Source organism: Phocoena sinus, chromosome 1, assembly GCF_008692025.1.
Source record: "Phocoena sinus isolate mPhoSin1 chromosome 1, mPhoSin1.pri, whole genome shotgun sequence".
Taxonomy (NCBI): domain Eukaryota; kingdom Metazoa; phylum Chordata; class Mammalia; order Artiodactyla; family Phocoenidae; genus Phocoena; species Phocoena sinus.
The window spans coordinates 64,956,008-64,973,575 of NC_045763.1; the positions used below are offsets into that span (position 1 = coordinate 64,956,008).

General features: G+C 34.2%; 1 protein-coding gene across 1 annotated transcript in view; it reads right to left on the bottom strand.

Moving 5' to 3' along the window:
• Nucleotides 1–17,568, bottom strand: part of LRRIQ3 (leucine rich repeats and IQ motif containing 3) — a 187,855-nt gene that overhangs the window by 103,545 nt on the left and 66,742 nt on the right. The window contains exon 4 of the mRNA XM_032653134.1: nt 1,541–1,697. Within this exon, the coding sequence (XP_032509025.1) occupies nt 1,541–1,697 (157 nt within the window). The remainder of the gene's footprint in view (nt 1–1,540; nt 1,698–17,568) is intronic.

Below are 17,568 nucleotides of genomic sequence, written 5' to 3' on the forward strand. Positions count from 1 at the left end.
ATTTTTAATAAATGATATTAGTAGTGATATGGTTAGTAGAATTACTAATATCAAAGAGCTTTAGAAAACTCCTTATAATTAATATATTTTAGCAAAAGATTTATAACATTCAAAATACTTCCAAAATCTTGAAATGGTATATTACATGTAACTTCCTAAGTATTAAATAACATAACATTTATAATATATATTATTCCTATTTATGTATATATAATGGTCACTTGCCATAACACAACATATATACAAATATACATATATATGGATATGTATATATACATCTACATTTATATATGGGTGTTGGCTATCAGTATATCCAAATTGGTTATCAGAATACAACATACCCATATCCAACTTGGATATCAGTATACATCAGTGAAAGTCTTCTCTAAAACTTATAAAAAGCAGGTGACATGCCTGAAATCAACATATTTATATTCTACAAAGAGGGCAAAAGACACTTCACATAAACTTTATAGAGCATACTATCATCTGGAGCAAATTAATACAGTTGGCACTGCATGCTAATGAGGAAAAAGTTTTGCATAAGATACATTTGCCTTTTAAACCTATGTTTTTATTCAATGGATAAATTTTGGTGGGATTTAAGGGCTTGAGGACATTACTGTACTATATCTAGAACACGTGTCCTCAATTACATTGTAATCAGACTAATGTCAGTCTGGACAGTTTGTATTCCCTTCTAATTATGTTAATGTAATGGAAACATTTGTAGCTCAGGCTATTCAGGTACAGGTGCAAATATGAAGGAGTTTACAGACAAACACAGTGCTTTATAAATTATAAAAAGTTCATTCCAGTTAATTATACAATAATGCCTAGTTTTCATTTTTACCATTACCTAATGGTAAAAGCAAAACAAAATTCTAAAAATAAAAAAGCACAAACTTTGGAGTCAGATGATCTCGAGTTAAATCCTACCAATGTCACTTAACTGTTTGGCTTTTGGTAAGTTAATCAACCCCTATGAGCCTTAGTTTCCCTAATCATAAAAAAAGAGGTAAAAATACCTCTTCCAGTATTGTGAAAAATATATTACATACCACATGCAAAATATCTAGCACAGTGCCTGGTACATAGTAGGTACTCAATAAATATACATTTCTTTCTATTTTTATTGTGTCCTTAAAGCAATAGATGATTTTGCACAGAATACTGAGTGAATATTATACTATATGTACAATTATCAGCCTTTAATAAACTAAATATTTCTTTATGTTTTCAGCTACTGAGAATACATTTTATATTACTATTAATAACTACTTCCAATAATTAATAAGAGAAAGCACATCTATAAAGCATAAATTATAAAATGATTCTGTTAAGAGTGATTAATACATCACAAAAATTACATTTATACTACATTATATGACTTTTATCACATCAAGAAAATCTCAAGCATAATATTAACAATAGAAGACATTTAAAAGAGATTAAAGAAATTATCACTAATACAATATAAACTATAACTATAGTGTCTTAAAAATATTTCAAAGAAAAGTAATAAAATAATTATACTTACATGTTTCCAGCGTGCATACTTTTCTGTTATATTGGTTCCAGGATGAAATAAGAGATCCTTAAAGAGCTTATCTTCAAATCCTTTGTGTTTGTAAATCCATTTTTTTTCACTTTCACTAATAGTTTTTTCCTGATGTTTTTTATACAAGAACAAGTGGCTGAATATAAAGGTGGGGGGAGAACAGTCATTTAGTTTTTTTGCAAAAAAAAAAAGAAAGAAAACTACTTATGAGTTCACTTACATCTTACAAAACATAGTGGCAAACTTAATGTAATATTTGTTTTCATATTTTTACTATATAAAGCTAGGCATTAGGGCTGGCTCATCAACATTCATCAAGGGATGAATGAGTGCTGAGAAATCTCTGGGGACATGAATGCACAAACAATTCTGTAACTATATCTGGCTATGCATTTTATAATATAATGTCAGAGAGAACATGACTAAATTATCTATAGAAATATGTTAACCAATATAAACTCTTTTTATCTTTCTTCTCCAGTAAAGAAATAACTTCTTATTTCCACCTAGGAAAACTACTTTACAGCAGTACTGTCCAAGAGAATATAATGCATGCCATAAAGTAACTTAAAATTTTCTATTAGCCACACTAAGAAAAAAGTAAAAAGAAATAGGTGAGATTAATTTTAATACATTTGACCCTTGAACAACACAAGTGTGAACTGCATGAGTTCACTTATATATGAATTTTTTTCAGTAAAAATAGTACTATACTATCTGTTATTGGTTGAACCCGCCACACTGCAGAACCCGCAAGTACACAGGGACAAGTGTAAAGGACTAGAGCATCTGAAGATTTTGGTATCTGCAGCAGGTCCTGGAACCAATCTCTTGCAGATAGCAAGCGATGACTGTATTACGTTTTATTTAACCTAATGTATTCAAAATATTACTAGATAAATGGCATCAACAAACTAATATCACAATAGTAAAATACTAAATGTTAGCTCTGTAAGATCAAAAACATGGGAAGGATAACATCTCTCACCCAATCTATTCAACATTGTACTCAAAGTCCTACTCAGTCCAATAAGGCAATAAGAAGAAAACCATATATCAATATAATCTTTGAATACAGATGCAAAAATTCTAAATGCTAATAAAAAGAATCCAGCAATGTAAGCAAAGAATAATAAGACTATGACCAAGTATTACAAAGCTCATTACATAAACAATTTAATGAAGAGAAAAATGTAAGAGTATATAAATGGATGAAGAAAGTCATTGGATAAAATTCAGCAGCCAATCTTTATTTTAAATTTTTTGTAAGAGAGGATATCAAAGTAAACTACTTCAATATCATGAAGACAGAGTACCAAAAACCAATAATATTCATTATATGTGATAAAAGAGCAAAATCATTTGAATTAAAATGATGAAACAGGTAGGAACTTTACTGTTACCATTATTATTAAATAGCAAAAGAAAAACAAAAATGACCAAGGAAAGCAATTTTTCCATTTCTCAGATTTTTAAAGTGGGCTCCACCTGTTCATTCCTTCATTCAAATATTTTCACTGATGATCTACAAATTAGTTAGGGTGAAATATATTGAGAATAAAACTTATACTGGTTCAAATAAGACAGAATTTTACTTTTCTCACATGCAGTCTACACTGGTGGAGCAGCGCTGCTCCATAAAATAATTCAATCTTGCCTCAGCATACTCAAAGACACTGTCATTAACCCACATGACTAATGCATTCCAGCCCATGGGAAGGGAAAGGCATGAAAACAAAGGGGGTACAGTTACCATTTAAGTATTTGAAGCAGCAGTTGTTGTCATTAATTCTGTTCACTTACAAATCTAACAAAAACATAGTCAGATGAACACACTTAGCTGCAAGTAAAATTGGTTAACAAAATCTCTAGTAGTTACTCAACTGCTAAAAGAAAAGAAAAGAATGGATTTTCAAGGAAAAAGTAGTATTTTGAAAATGACCACTATGTGCTCTCTGAAGAGAAGAAAGTCTGTAATACCATGAATGTTATATTCTCTAATAAGTAGAGTTAGACAATATAGAAATAAAACACTAAATATATAATAAGTGAATTGCTTTTCACATAGGCTGGATTGGGATAGTATTGCTAAGAGGAAACAAGTTATAGTGAGAATCTCAGAAAAACATTCTAGTAAAGCAAATGACAAGTACAAAAGGCCAGGTGGAAGTATGCTTAGGGAGGCAAGAACACGCTTGGCATGTTTGAAGAATAGGAAGGTCACTGGGATGGACAGTTACTGCAGAGTTTTAAGCAGAAGAGTGGCTTTTATATCAGAGATCAAGATGGTGAAGTAGGAGGATGTGGAAATAACCTCCCCCCAACGAACACATCAAAAATACATCTACATGTGGAACAATCCTCACTGAAAAGTAAGCAGAGACTGGAAGAAATATTCCTGTACAACCAACGCTGTGAGAAAGATCCCCACAGAATCAGGTAGGAAGGAAGAGATGTGATCAGGTCAGGACCTGTGCCCCTGGAAGGAGACTCAGAAGAAAAGATACTACACAGGTGGAGACTCTCCCTGAGGAATGAGCAGTTTGAGCCACATATTGAGCACCCCAGCCCTGGGGTCCGACACTGGGAAGGCAAGCCCACTTGTCTGGTTCCAGGGCTGGTGGGACTAACAGCAGGGCTGTGGGAAGCCTGCTTGTGAGGAGTATGCACAAACTCCCTTGCTCCCGAAACAGTGCAGAGGGGGTGGATTGAGACTGCAGGGTGGCTGGCTGATTTCCTGGAACTGTCCTAGCCTGTGTACCAACCTAAGGAGAGTGGTCACTCATGATGCAGCTCCACACTGGGGAAAGGGCTCTGTGGCTGAGGGACAAAGGACACTCAGACACAAAGCAGCAACTGAGAAAAGCAGGGGCAACCATTACTGGTGCTCACACAGGCAGTGCATTGGAAACAGTCCAGGTCCCTGCCAAGGCCAGACCACCAGAGCTTATGCCCCAACCCACACCAAGCCCACACGCTAGCCACTCTTGCCCCATCATTGCTTCCCTCTGGGGTGAGAGTGCCGGTGCTGGGTGTGGGAAGAGCAAACATTTAATGGGAACAGACAGAGCCGGCTTGAACATGACCCCCAGGGCTTCTGCTCCAGCAGCTTGGGACAGGCCCCTTCCCCCAACAGGGTGGTGACAGCCACTGAGCAGAGGAAAAGCCCCAGCTCACTCATGGCTCTGGACCTAGCCACTCCTTCTCCAGCCCCACCTCCTACTAAGGTGATAGCTGCAAGCACACCTTCAGGAAAGATGTGACTAGTATTGTCAGATCTAGCTCTCCCATCAAGGCCACTGGGCACACACAGACTGTAGAGAAATGCTTCCACACAAGGACATTCTTTCAGGACTGTAATAAGTTACTGTTTCGCCTAATTTCATAGAGACAGAGAAAGTTAAGCAAAATGAGAAGATAAAGGAATTTTGTTTCAATTGAAAAGGTAAGAGAAAACTCCTGAAAAACAACCAATGAAACAGAAAGAAATAATTTACCAGATAAAGAGCTCAAACCATTAGTAATAAGAATGCTAAATGAATTAGAGAAAATTATAGATTAATAAAGTGCAAATTTTAACAAGGAACTAGAAATATAAAAAAAGAACCAATCAGAACTGGAGAATACAGTAACTGAAATGAAAAACTAAAAGAAAAACCAACATTTGCATTATAGGGATCTGAGAAAAAGAGAGAAGAGAGTTGAAAATGTATTTGATGAAATTATGACTGAAAACTTCCCAAACATGAAGAAGGAAATAGATATCCAGGTACAGTAAGTACAGTGGGTTCCAAACAAGATGAACCCAAACAGACCCACACTAGGACATATCATAATTAAAATGACAAAAGTTAAAGAGAGGATTCTAAAGGTAGCAAGACAAAAACAAAGTGTCATATACAAGGGAACCCTCAAAAATCAGCTGATAGCCTCACAGGGCTATCAGCTGATTTTTATGCAGAAAAAATTACAGGCCAGAAGGGAGTAGCATGATATATTCAAAGTGCTGAAAGGGGAAAACTGCAACCTAGGACACACTACCCAGCATGACTGTCATTTAGAAGTGGAAAGATAACTTCTCAGACAAGCAAAAACAATAAGAGTTCATTAATACTAAACCTACCCTAAAAGAAATGTTAAAGAATCTTTTCTAAGTGGAAAAGAAAAGGTTATAACAAGAAGAAAGAATCTATAAAGGAAAAATCCCACTAGTTAAAGCAAATACATAGTGAAGGATGAAAATCAACCACTTAAATAAGCTAGTACAAATATTTAAAAACAAAAAATTGTAAAATCAACTATCACTACAATAGTCAGTAAAGGATACACATGAAGATGTAATATATGACATCAAAAACAATATGTGTGGGAGGGGAGTAAAAAGTGTAGATATTTTAGAATGTGTTTGAATTTAAAGGACTACCCATTTTAAACAAATAGATATAGTTACAGGTCAACATATATGAACCCCATGGTAACCATAAATCAAAAACCTACAACAGATACACAAAAACTAGAAAGGAACACAGCATTCAATTAAAGAAAATCATCAATTCACAGGGAAGAAACTAATAGAAGAAGAAAACAACAGAGAAGAACTACAAAAGCAACCAGAAAATAAGTGATAAAATGACAATAAGTACATATCTATCAATAAGTGATAAAATGGCAATAAGTACATACCTATCAATAGTTACTTTAGATGTCAATGGACTAAATGCTCCAATCAAAAGACATAAGATAGCTGACTGAATTAAAAAAACAAGTCCTATCTTTAGAAAAAGTAGAACAAATTGAGACCAAAGTTAGCAGAAAAAGTAGAAAAAGAATAATAAAATGATCCCAAAGTTAGAAGAAGGAAGAAAATAATAAAGATTAGAGAGGAAATACATGAAATAGAGAACAGGAAAACAATAGAAAATGTAACCAACCTAAGAGTTGGTTCTTTGAAAATATAAACAAAATCACAAAGCTTTAGCTAGACTAAGGGGAAAAAAAAAAAGAGAAATGACCCAAATTGACAAAATTGTAAACGAAAAATGAGACATTACAATTTATACCACAGAGACATGACACATCATAAGAGACCATTATGAACAACTATATGCCAACAAACTGGACAACTTAGAAGAAATTGAAAAATTATTAGAAACACAACTACTCGAAACAAATTAGGAATAAACAGAAAGTCTGAATAGACCAATTACCAATAAGGAGATCAAATCAGTAATAAAATGCCTCCCAATGAAGAGAAGCCCACGACCAGATGGCTTCACTGGTGAATTTTACCAAACATTTAAAGAATTAGCACCAATTATTCTTAAACTCTCCCAAAAAATCAAAGAGGAGGAAACACTCCCAGACTCATTTTATGAGGCCAGCGTTACTCTGATAGCAAAGCCAGAAAAGGACACTAACAGAAAAGAAAACTACAGTTCAATCCCTGTTGAATATAGGTGCAAAAAGTCTCAATAAAACATTAGCAAACTGAATTTAGCAGCACAGTTAAAGATCCTTCACCATGATCAAGTGGGATTTATACATGGGATGCAAAGAAGGTTCAACATATGCAAATAAATGTGATCCATCACATAAATAGAATGAAAGAAAAAAATCATATGATCATCTCAAGAGATGCAGAAAAAGCATTTGACAAAATTCAACTTCTGTTCATGATAAAAACTCTCAACAACTTAGGTATAGAAGGAATAACACAATAAAGGCCATATATAATAAGCACTCAGCTATCATCATACTTAATCATGAAAAGCTGAAATATTTTCCTCTAGAATCAGGAGTAAGACAAGGGTGCCCACTCTCACCACTCTTATTCAACATAGAACTGGAAGTCCTTGCCAGAGCAATCAGGCAAGACAACGAGAGAAAAGAAATAAAAGAAAACATAGGAAAATGTTGGAAAAGAGGTAAAATTATCTCTATTTGCAGATGACATGATTTTATATACAGAAAATCTTAAAGACTCCATTAAAAAAAAACTGTTAGATATAATTGAAAAAGTCAGTACAACTATAGGATACAAAATTAACACTCAAAAATCAGTAATGTTTCTACCACTATCGACTATATGGAAAAGAAATAGAGAAAAACATCCCATTTAAAATAGCATCAAAAACAATAAAATATCAGGACTAAACTTAACTAAGGAGGTGAAAGATTTCTACTCTGGAAACAATAAAATATTAATGAAAGAAATTGAAGACACAAATAAATAGAAAAGTATCCCATGTTCATAGATTGGGAAAATGAATATTGTTAAAATGTCAATACATCCAGAAGCCATCTACAGATTCAATGAAATCCCTATCAAGATTACAATGGCATTTTTCATAGAAGTGGGAAAATATCCCAATATTTATATGGAGCCACTATATACCCAAATAGCCAAAGCAATCCTGAGAAAGAAGAACAACACGGGAGGCATTACATGCCCTGATTTCAAACTATATTACAAAGTTATAGTAATTAAAACAGTATTGTATTGACATAAACACAAGCCCATATATCAACAAAACAGAATAAGGAGCACAGAAATAAAACCGTGCATATATGGGTCAATTAATTTATGACAAAGGAGCCAAGAATCAACAATGGTAAAAGGACAGTCTCTTCAATAAACAGCACTGAGAAAACCAAACAGCAACATGCAAAAGAATGAAACTCCTCCACTATCTTACAGCATACACAAAAATTAACTCAAAATGGATTAAAGACTTAAATGTAAGACATGAAATCCTTGGAAGTAGACATAGGAAAAAGGTCATTGGCATGGTTCTTGGCAATGATTTTTTGGATATGACACCTGTAGTACAAGCAACAAAATCAAAAGTAAACAAGTGGAACTACATCAAATTAAAAAGCTTCTGCGCAGCAAAAGAAATAAGCAACAAGATGAAAAGACAAGCTACAGAATGTGAAAAAATATTTGTAAGCCATATATCTGATAAGGGGTTAATATCCAAAATATATAAAGAACTCATAGAACTCAGAAACAAACAAAACATGAATAATCCAATTTAAAAATGGGTAAAAGACCTGAACAGACATTTTTCCAAAGAAGAATTCCACATGGCCAACAGACACAAGAAAAGATGCTTAACATCACTAATCATCAGGGAAATGTAAATCAAAACCACAATGCAGTATCACCTCATACCTGTTAGAATGGCCATCATCAAAAAGACAACAGACAACAAATGCTGCCAAGGATGCAGAAGGGAAGGAAGACTTGTGCACTGTTGGTGGGGTTGTAAACTGATATAGCCACTATAAAGAACAGTATTAAGAATCCTCAAAAAATTAAAAGCAGAACTATGACATGACTCAGCAATTTCACTTCTGAACATATATCCAAACCACCCCCCACCCCCAAAAAAGCACCAACTCAAAATTATATCTAAACCACAGACATGCCTTATAAGAAATACTAAAGGAAGTTTTTCAGGTCGAAAGCTAGTGACCACAAACAGTAATTTAAATCCACAAAAAAAATAAAGAGTGCTGGTAAAAAATTGTGTAATTATAAAACAATATAAATTCAAATTTCTACTCATTTCTTCTCTTAACTAATTTAAAAAACAATTGTATAATATAATATTTATATAATTGTATTTTGTCTAAAACATGTATAAATGTAATGTATTTGACAATAATAGCACAAGACAGCAGGTGGAAGCAAAGCTGTTTTGAGTAATAAAATAATACTAGATGGTAATTTAAATCCACAGGAAAAAAATGAAAAGAACTAGAAATATGATAAATAGTATTGTCAATGTAACAAACTCAATGAATATATACTTGTTCTTCTTTTTTGCCTTAGCTCCTTTAAAGGACATAATAACACTTTATAAAGTGATAATTATAATAATATACTTTTGGTTTTGTAACATTTATATATATAATATGTATAACATTAATAGCACAAAAAGTTGGAAGAGGTGATAAACATATACAGAAGTAACATTTTTATTTTTATTTATTTATTTTTTTTTGCAGTATGCGGGCCTCTCACTGTTGTGGCCTCTCCCGTTGCAGAACACAGGCTCCGGAGGCACAGCCTCAGCGGCCATGGCTCACGGGTGCAGCCGCTCCGCGGCATGTGGGATCTTCCCGGACTGGGGCACGAACCCGTGTCCCCTGCATCGGCAGGTGGACTCTCAACCACTGCGCCACCAGGGAAGCCCCAGAAGTAATATTTTTATATCTCACTAGACTTGTCACTATATACCTGAAATAAATAAGTTCAGATGTATATTCTAAGCCCTAGAAAAACACCAAGAAAATAACTAAAATTATACAATTAAAACATCATAAAAGAAATTTAAATGTTACACTATACAATATTTACTCAATACAACAAAAGTAGTATAGGAGTATGAAAGGAACAAAAAGATATGAGACACATCTGTGAATGATGTTAATATTTAGGTTTATCTTAAATTATCTTATGTTTTCGATCTCTTAGATTATTAAATTTACATGGCTCCTATTTTAAATATAATTTTACTTTTTAATACATTTTTTTTTAAAAAAAAATTCTTATTTAATGACTTATTTTTATAATGACATGAGGTAGATCCATAGATTGAGAAGAGGTAAAAATCATTTCCACAACCTGTTGATATTAAAACGCAGTTTCCTTTTCATCAGAGTTATTTATTCATTTACTCTTTCATTTATTGCTCAAACACTTATTCAAAATGCACTGCTCTAGACTCTGGTAATATTTGTAAAATTCCAGAGTTCCTGGTCTTATAGAACTTACACTGGAGGAAATTCTTGGCAGTAGATTCTCTTTTTCCTTATAATACAAATTATAAGGGAAAAATCTTAAAAAGTAAGTTTTAAAGAGATCACTTATTTCAGTTCAAAAACATTTGCTTAATACTTATATTCCATTTTAATTTTACTTGAGGATCTCTAAGTAATTTTCCAGTTAGGAACTGTCTTCTTATTGACTACTGGCCAGAGGACCTGAATCATCTGGTCTCCTTAAAAACTCTCATTAGAAAATAGAAAATAGTTCATGAGTTTAAAAAAATGTGGGTTGGTTGTAAAACTTAGGTTTGCCTCTTTCATATGGGTTCATTAATCCATCAAGATTCTTCTTGGACAGTGTGAGACGGTCTAGATCTTAAGAAGTCAAGGAAAGTTGGGGTGGGTGGTTGTCCACAGAAGTATTCACATTGACTCTAATTTTCTAAGATTAAAGGCTAAAATGTGAAAATAAAAAAGTTATGGTATATGCCAGAGTTTAACTTAGAACTGAACCCAGTGAAATTGTAAGCACATTTTATTTGAGTATGCATGTATAGATTACACTGGAAATAATGCCTATAACTTTCATCAGATTTTCAAAGGAATCTGTGACACCCCCCCCAAGTTTAAACCTTGAAACAGACATTAAAATAAATAAGAATGTTCTAAAAGAGTAGAGGTATCAAAGTAAATAACAATAAAAACGATAAGAAAAAGCAAGTCTCAAACATTTAAAATGCATAACGGGTCAGCAAGATGACAAGGAAGCAGCCCTGGGCCCCCATTTCCCCCCAACAAACACACCACTTCAGCAACAATTCAGGGACAAATTCCTATTGTGAGAAATCCACAAGCTGACTGAAAGGCTCATGCATCCTGGTGAACATGAAACTAGGCTCACCAAAGCAAGTTGTGAGATTCAGGACATCCTTTCTTCAGAATCCCTACCCCTGGCACTGTACAATATGATCAAGAAGAGAACTCCTAGCTCCCAGCTTCTTTGAGGGGAGGGAAAGAGCTAGTTCACATATCCAGTGTCCCTAACTTTTCCGAGGGACCTCTTCAAAGGGTTGGCTTCTCTCTTGCCATTCTCAGATCTTTGATAATCTGACACAGTCTAGCCACCTGGAGGAGAATGGAGACAGATGCTTGGGTTGGTAGATGCCATAATTCCTTTCCCCTGGCTCACCACTGAGTAAGTCGACAGAAACCACAGAATGCCACAATTTTTCTTGGGGCTGCCCAAAGTACTGGCTTCTGACTTGCTAACAGTTAAGTGCTGATAAGACCTGGCATAACCTAGCTTCCTGGGGACTAGTGAGAGTAGAGATGGAGATCTGGGTTGGCAGTCACCATATCCCTTGCTCCCAGTTCAGCACAGAGCAAGTAGACAAAATGTCTAGCTCTCAGTGTCTCCCTGAGCAGGTGTGGAAACACTTAATTGCCCATCAACAGCAGAACGGATAAATAAAATGTGACATATGCCTAAAATAAAATATTATTTAGGCTTAAAAAAGAAGCAAATTTTGCAATATGCAGCAACATATATGAATCTTGAGGACATTATGTTAAGTAAATACACTGGTCACAGAAAGACAAATACTGAATGATTCCACTTACATGATTCACTCTGTCCTTTTATAACTCTGGAAAATTGGAATCATATATTAAGGAATACTATAATGACTTGAAACCTGATGACTAGAAAGCTAACATAAGGCCCCATAAATAGTTTCTAAAATGAAGACATATATTCACCAGATCCAATGCTCCTCCCCACTGATCAAAGATCCAGAAGAAATGTTAGGAAAAGAAATTGTGATTCTTTTCTATGGGATTAAGTAACAACACAAATTATTAATTACTAATTTAAAATTCAACATAGGTATTATAAATAACAAAATTATAGGATGATTGTTTAAAAGTTAAGCTTGACTTCTTATAGTTTGCTGTTGGTTACCTGGCTTCATCAGGTATATCAAATTATTAAAAAATAATCATTATAGTCAGTAAAACAAAAATAGTCATCTTTAGAACACTTATATCTCAAAATATGATATTATAAAGAGAAGTTAATACAGGAGCAATGATAAATGATTATAATTTTTCAGATAACTTTTACAGTGGTTGAGAGAAAAAATATAGATAGATGTTAAATGTATGCATAGAAATATTAGTAGTTGACACAGCCTTTAAATACTTCCTCCAACCACATTCACCCAAGTGGCTCATTACATTAAATAAAGTTTACTTAATGATAAGATTCTCATCTAGAAAGTATGAAGCAAATTTTAATAAGGTCTTCTTTATTATACTTACTAGCAATAGTCATATTACTAGCAGAAGTAATACAATAACAGCTATTATATTCATAATATTAATATCACATAGTATGACAATTACTACTACTAGTAATAAAATGATAAAAAATAGAAATTTATATATCCATTTATATGCCAATTCAAATTCCAGAAATTGCTTCTAAGTACATAATAATGAATATGCATAAATATATGTTTATGGATTTTTATCCCTACAATTTTTATGATTTGGAGAAAATAAAAACAACATTAATGTCCAACAGGAAAGCTCACCTAAGTAGAATATATCTACTTAAAAGAATACATCTAGCTATTAAAAATTCTTATACAATAACATTCAACACTACAGAAAATAAAAACAAGCATTTTAGATAATAAGAGGTATAAATACAATCATTTTTGTAAAAAATTATATACATATATATACATTTAAAGAAATACACACACAGACACAGATTATCAGTCTTTACCATTCCCTCTCCTTACGCACCATTGCCCAACCCCCATCTACACATTTGGTTGTATATTCTTCCCTTCCTCACATGGATACAAACTTTTGCCCTTGCTCTTTTTTTTTTTTTTTTGTGCGGTATGCGGGCCTCTCACTGTTGTGGCCTCTCCCGTTGCGGAGCACAGGCTCCGGACGCGCAGGCTCAGCGGCCATGGCTCACGGGCCTAGCCACTCCGCGGCATGTGGGATCTTCCCGGACCGGGGCACGAACCCGTGTCCCCTGCATCGGCAGGCGGACTCTCAACCACTGCGCCACCAGGGAAGCCCTTGCCCTTGCTTTTTATAAACACTGGATTTTGCTATATATATTTCTTTGTAACTTGCTTTTCTCTTAATAATCACTGAAATCTCTGTCAAATAGATTTTAGAACTGTTATTTTTTAACAACTGTAGAGTATTTTATACTATCTCTGAATCATAAACTTTCAACACAGGATACATAAGTTTTTCTAGGTTTTTTTTTTTTTTTTTACTACAAATAACACAATTTTGCTCCCAGCTTGCCCCTCACAACTCTCTCCTCTCCCATCTCCCTCCCTCTCTCCCTCTCACACACACATACACACACACACTTTATCTTTCAAGTAGAAATTTCAAGAAGTGTTATTGCTGATGTGAGAGTGCATTAGTCAAACTTCAACAGAGAAACAGAACAAATATACGGCAAGGAGAGAGAGATTTTAAGGAACTGGTCCGTGCAATAATGGGAGCTGACAACTCTAAAATCTGTAAAGCAGGTCAGCAGGCTGGAAATTCAGAGAAGAGCCGATGCTGGAGTCTTGAGTCCAGAATCTGCAGGCTGGAAACTCAGGCAGGGTTTCTACCTTGTAGTCTAGAAACAAAATGCTTCACCTGGAAATTGCAGTCTTTGTTCTTAAGGGCTTCAACTAACAAGATGAAACCCATCCACAACATGAATGGTAATCATCACTCAAAGTCTACTGGTTTAACTGTTAATCACATCTAAAAAATACCTTTACAGCAATATCTAGACCAGTTGGGCATCATAGTCTAGCAAATTGAGACATAAAATTAACCATCATGGGGAAGGGGGCAGGGACAATGAATAGGCGGAACAGATATGAGTTTTAGGGCAGAGAAAATACTCTGTATGACACCATAATGATAGATACATGTTATTATACATTTGTCTAAACACATACAATGTACAACACCAAGTATGAACCATATGGACTTTGAATGATTATGATCTGTCAATGTTAGGTTCATCCTTAAATCCTCATAAGAAACATTATCACAATTTTTAACCTTTGTCAATCTGTTAGAAAAAAAATGGTATCTCATTGCTTCTTTAATTTGCATATCTTTGACTATTAATGAGATTAATAACCTTTTCATATTTATGTTGGTAACTTATATTTCTTTTATGAGCTGTCTGTTCACATCTTCCACCCATTTTAAAAATCTGAGTTGTTTTTCTTTGTCCTACTATTTGTATGAGCTCTTTATATGTTAACATTTTCTGATTTATCCTGACACATTCTTTTTTGGGTTTTTTTTTGGTTTTTTTTGGCTGTGTGGGGTCTTAGTTGCAGCACGCAGGATCTCTGTTGAGGCATATGGGATCTTTCATTGCGGCACATGGGCTCTTCATTGCGGTTCGTGGGCTTCTCTCTAGTTGTGGCATGTAGGCTCTGAGAGCACAAGGGCTCAGTAGTTGTGGTGCGTGGCCTCTCTAGTTGTGGCACATGGGCTTTAGAGTGCGTGGGCTCAGTAGTTGTGGCACATGGGCTTAGTTGCTCCACAGCATGTGGGATCTTATTTCCCTGACCAGGGATCAAACCCACATCCCCTGCATTGGAAGATGGATTCTTTAACCACTGGGCCACAAGGGAAGTCCCTGGTGCATCCTTTTTAATGTAAACACTTCTCTGTTTACAGCTTGCCTCTCTCCCACCATAAGGTTATAAGAATATTCAACTGAATTATCTTCTAAAGTTTTATATTTAATGCTTTAATCCATCTGAAATATATATATTTTAATATGGCATGCAATAGAGAAGCAATTATGGTTTTGTTCAGAAAGATAACCAATTTTGCCATTACCAATTATTAAATAAACCATCCTTTTCCCATCATATTAAAGTATTACTTCCATTCGTTAAGATCTCTTTCATATACAGATCTTTTTAGGACCCTTTATTCTGTTCATCTCATTTCTCTATACCTGTGCCAATGACCAAATATTGATTATAATGGCTTGGAAAATTGTTCTTTTTCAGTTGTTTCTTGACTATTCTAAGACATTTATTTCCTCAGAAAATTTAAAAGCATATTTTCAAGTGTCTCTACAAAACCAGGATTCTAATTAAAATCACTGTAGTACTATAGTATTTACTATTGAAAAACACCCATGCGTAAGTGGACCTTCACAGTTCACACCCGTGTTGTTCTAGGGTCAACTGTACCTATAGAATTATTAAAAAAAAAAAAGGTAAAAACGCATTTTCTTCTTAAAGATGTGTGTGTATGTATATATACATATGATATATATAAAAACACAAAGGAGGGGGAAGAACGTGGAGCTCTTTTAAAGAAAGGAAGCTTCCACTTTAAGAAATTTGGGGGAAAAAAGAGAGTAAATCAAACCCACAGGAGGCAAAATGAAAGGAAATAAAGATTAGAGAGGAAATCAGTGAAATAGAAAATTAGAAAACAAATAGGGAAATCCAATGAAATTAATACATGATTTCTCGAAAACATTTTTTAAAAAGGCAAATCTCTAGCTACGCTAAGAAAAGAAGTCATAAGTTATTGAAAAAAAAGAAACTACATTACTGTTGACCTTACAGAAATTAGAAGTGCCATAAGAGAACTCTAGGAACAGCATTAGGTCCAAAAAGTAGACAATTTAGATGAAATGGAAAAATTCCCCAAAAGATACAAATTTCCAAACCTAACTTAATAAGGAGTAGAAAAATGAAACAGACTTATAACAACCAAAGAAACAAAACCAACAAAACCCACTGAATTAGTAATTTAAAATATTACAATAAAGGAAAGCCCAGGCCAAGATGACTTCATTGGTGAATTCTACCAAACATTTAAGGAAAAAATAAAATCCTTCACAAACTCGTCCAGAAAATAAAGGAAGGAACATATCTCAATACTTCGTACGACTCCAGGGAGAGTTTTGCCAGCAGGCCAGATAGTGATGGATTCTCTTTTTTTTATAAAAGGAATGGAAAATTCTTTGTAATATGGAGGTTTCACTGTAAAGGCATTTGCTTTAGCAGGATTACCTTAGAAGCAGGAAGAAAGATGACTTTTTAAAATTACAGGATCCAACTCCTTTGCCAGTTCTGTTATAAGAAAGATAGTGATTTAGATACAAAATAGCAGCAAACTGTGGAATCATAGAATCATAATACTTCTAAGAACTAACATTTGTAAAGCACTGCCTATGTACCAATCACTCCTGAGCACCTAACAGGTATTATCTCAGTCTGTCCTCACAAACATTACTGTCCCTGTGTTTTGAGCCTCAGAGGAGATTCAGCTCACTCAAGGACCAAGAGCTGGAGCAAGGGCATACCAGTTCTCCCAATTTCTAGGTCAGGTCACTTCTTACCTCCCAGAGAAATTCTCTGGCAGACCGGTAAGTAACTTTGCAGGACAGCTTTCTGGCACTCTAGTGGGTGGCTTATCAGCAATTTCAAAAATAAAGAATTCCACAGGCATCCAGGAAGAATAGATGTATCTAAGTCAATATATATTAGAGATGGCAAAAATTCCTCGGGATTTTTGGTTATGTGGTTGGCATTGTTCCTTATTTTGAGCATTAATGAGTTCTATCTACCTTCTCCACTCACTACTCACAGTTTTTGCTTTTACTTTGGTTATTCTAGTCAGATTCTAAGAGGCATGTTGGGAATCCTGTTCTTCGTCATTATTTTTCTTCATTGTGAATAAAAAAATTATCTTATCCTACTTCATTATGTCTCCTCTCTTCAGCAGAAGTTAAGGCTGAAGGGGGAAACATTTTAGTTCATTTTCATACTGAAACTCAAAACCATAAACAGAACAGGAAAATTTTAGAGTCTTGTTTTCCAGTTTTCACCCTGGATCCTTATTTACCATAGTGTCAAGTACTAAATTAAGTTTATTGTTTTCCAGTTATTGTTAAAAAAAATCTTAAGTATTTTTAAAATGCTGTAAATTTATGACTGTTTCTTTCATTTATGATTTCTCTTGTTTTCAACTGTCAGATCTTATGGGCCAGGAAGGTCTTTATAATTATCAGCATAAAAATGATATATATTTAATAGGCCATATATCTAGCATAATTATAGGAGAAAAGTGATCAAAAATTTAAAAACATCCTGTATTTAAATTTTGTATTCATTCAAATTTGATTTGTAACACTTTATTTTTTATTA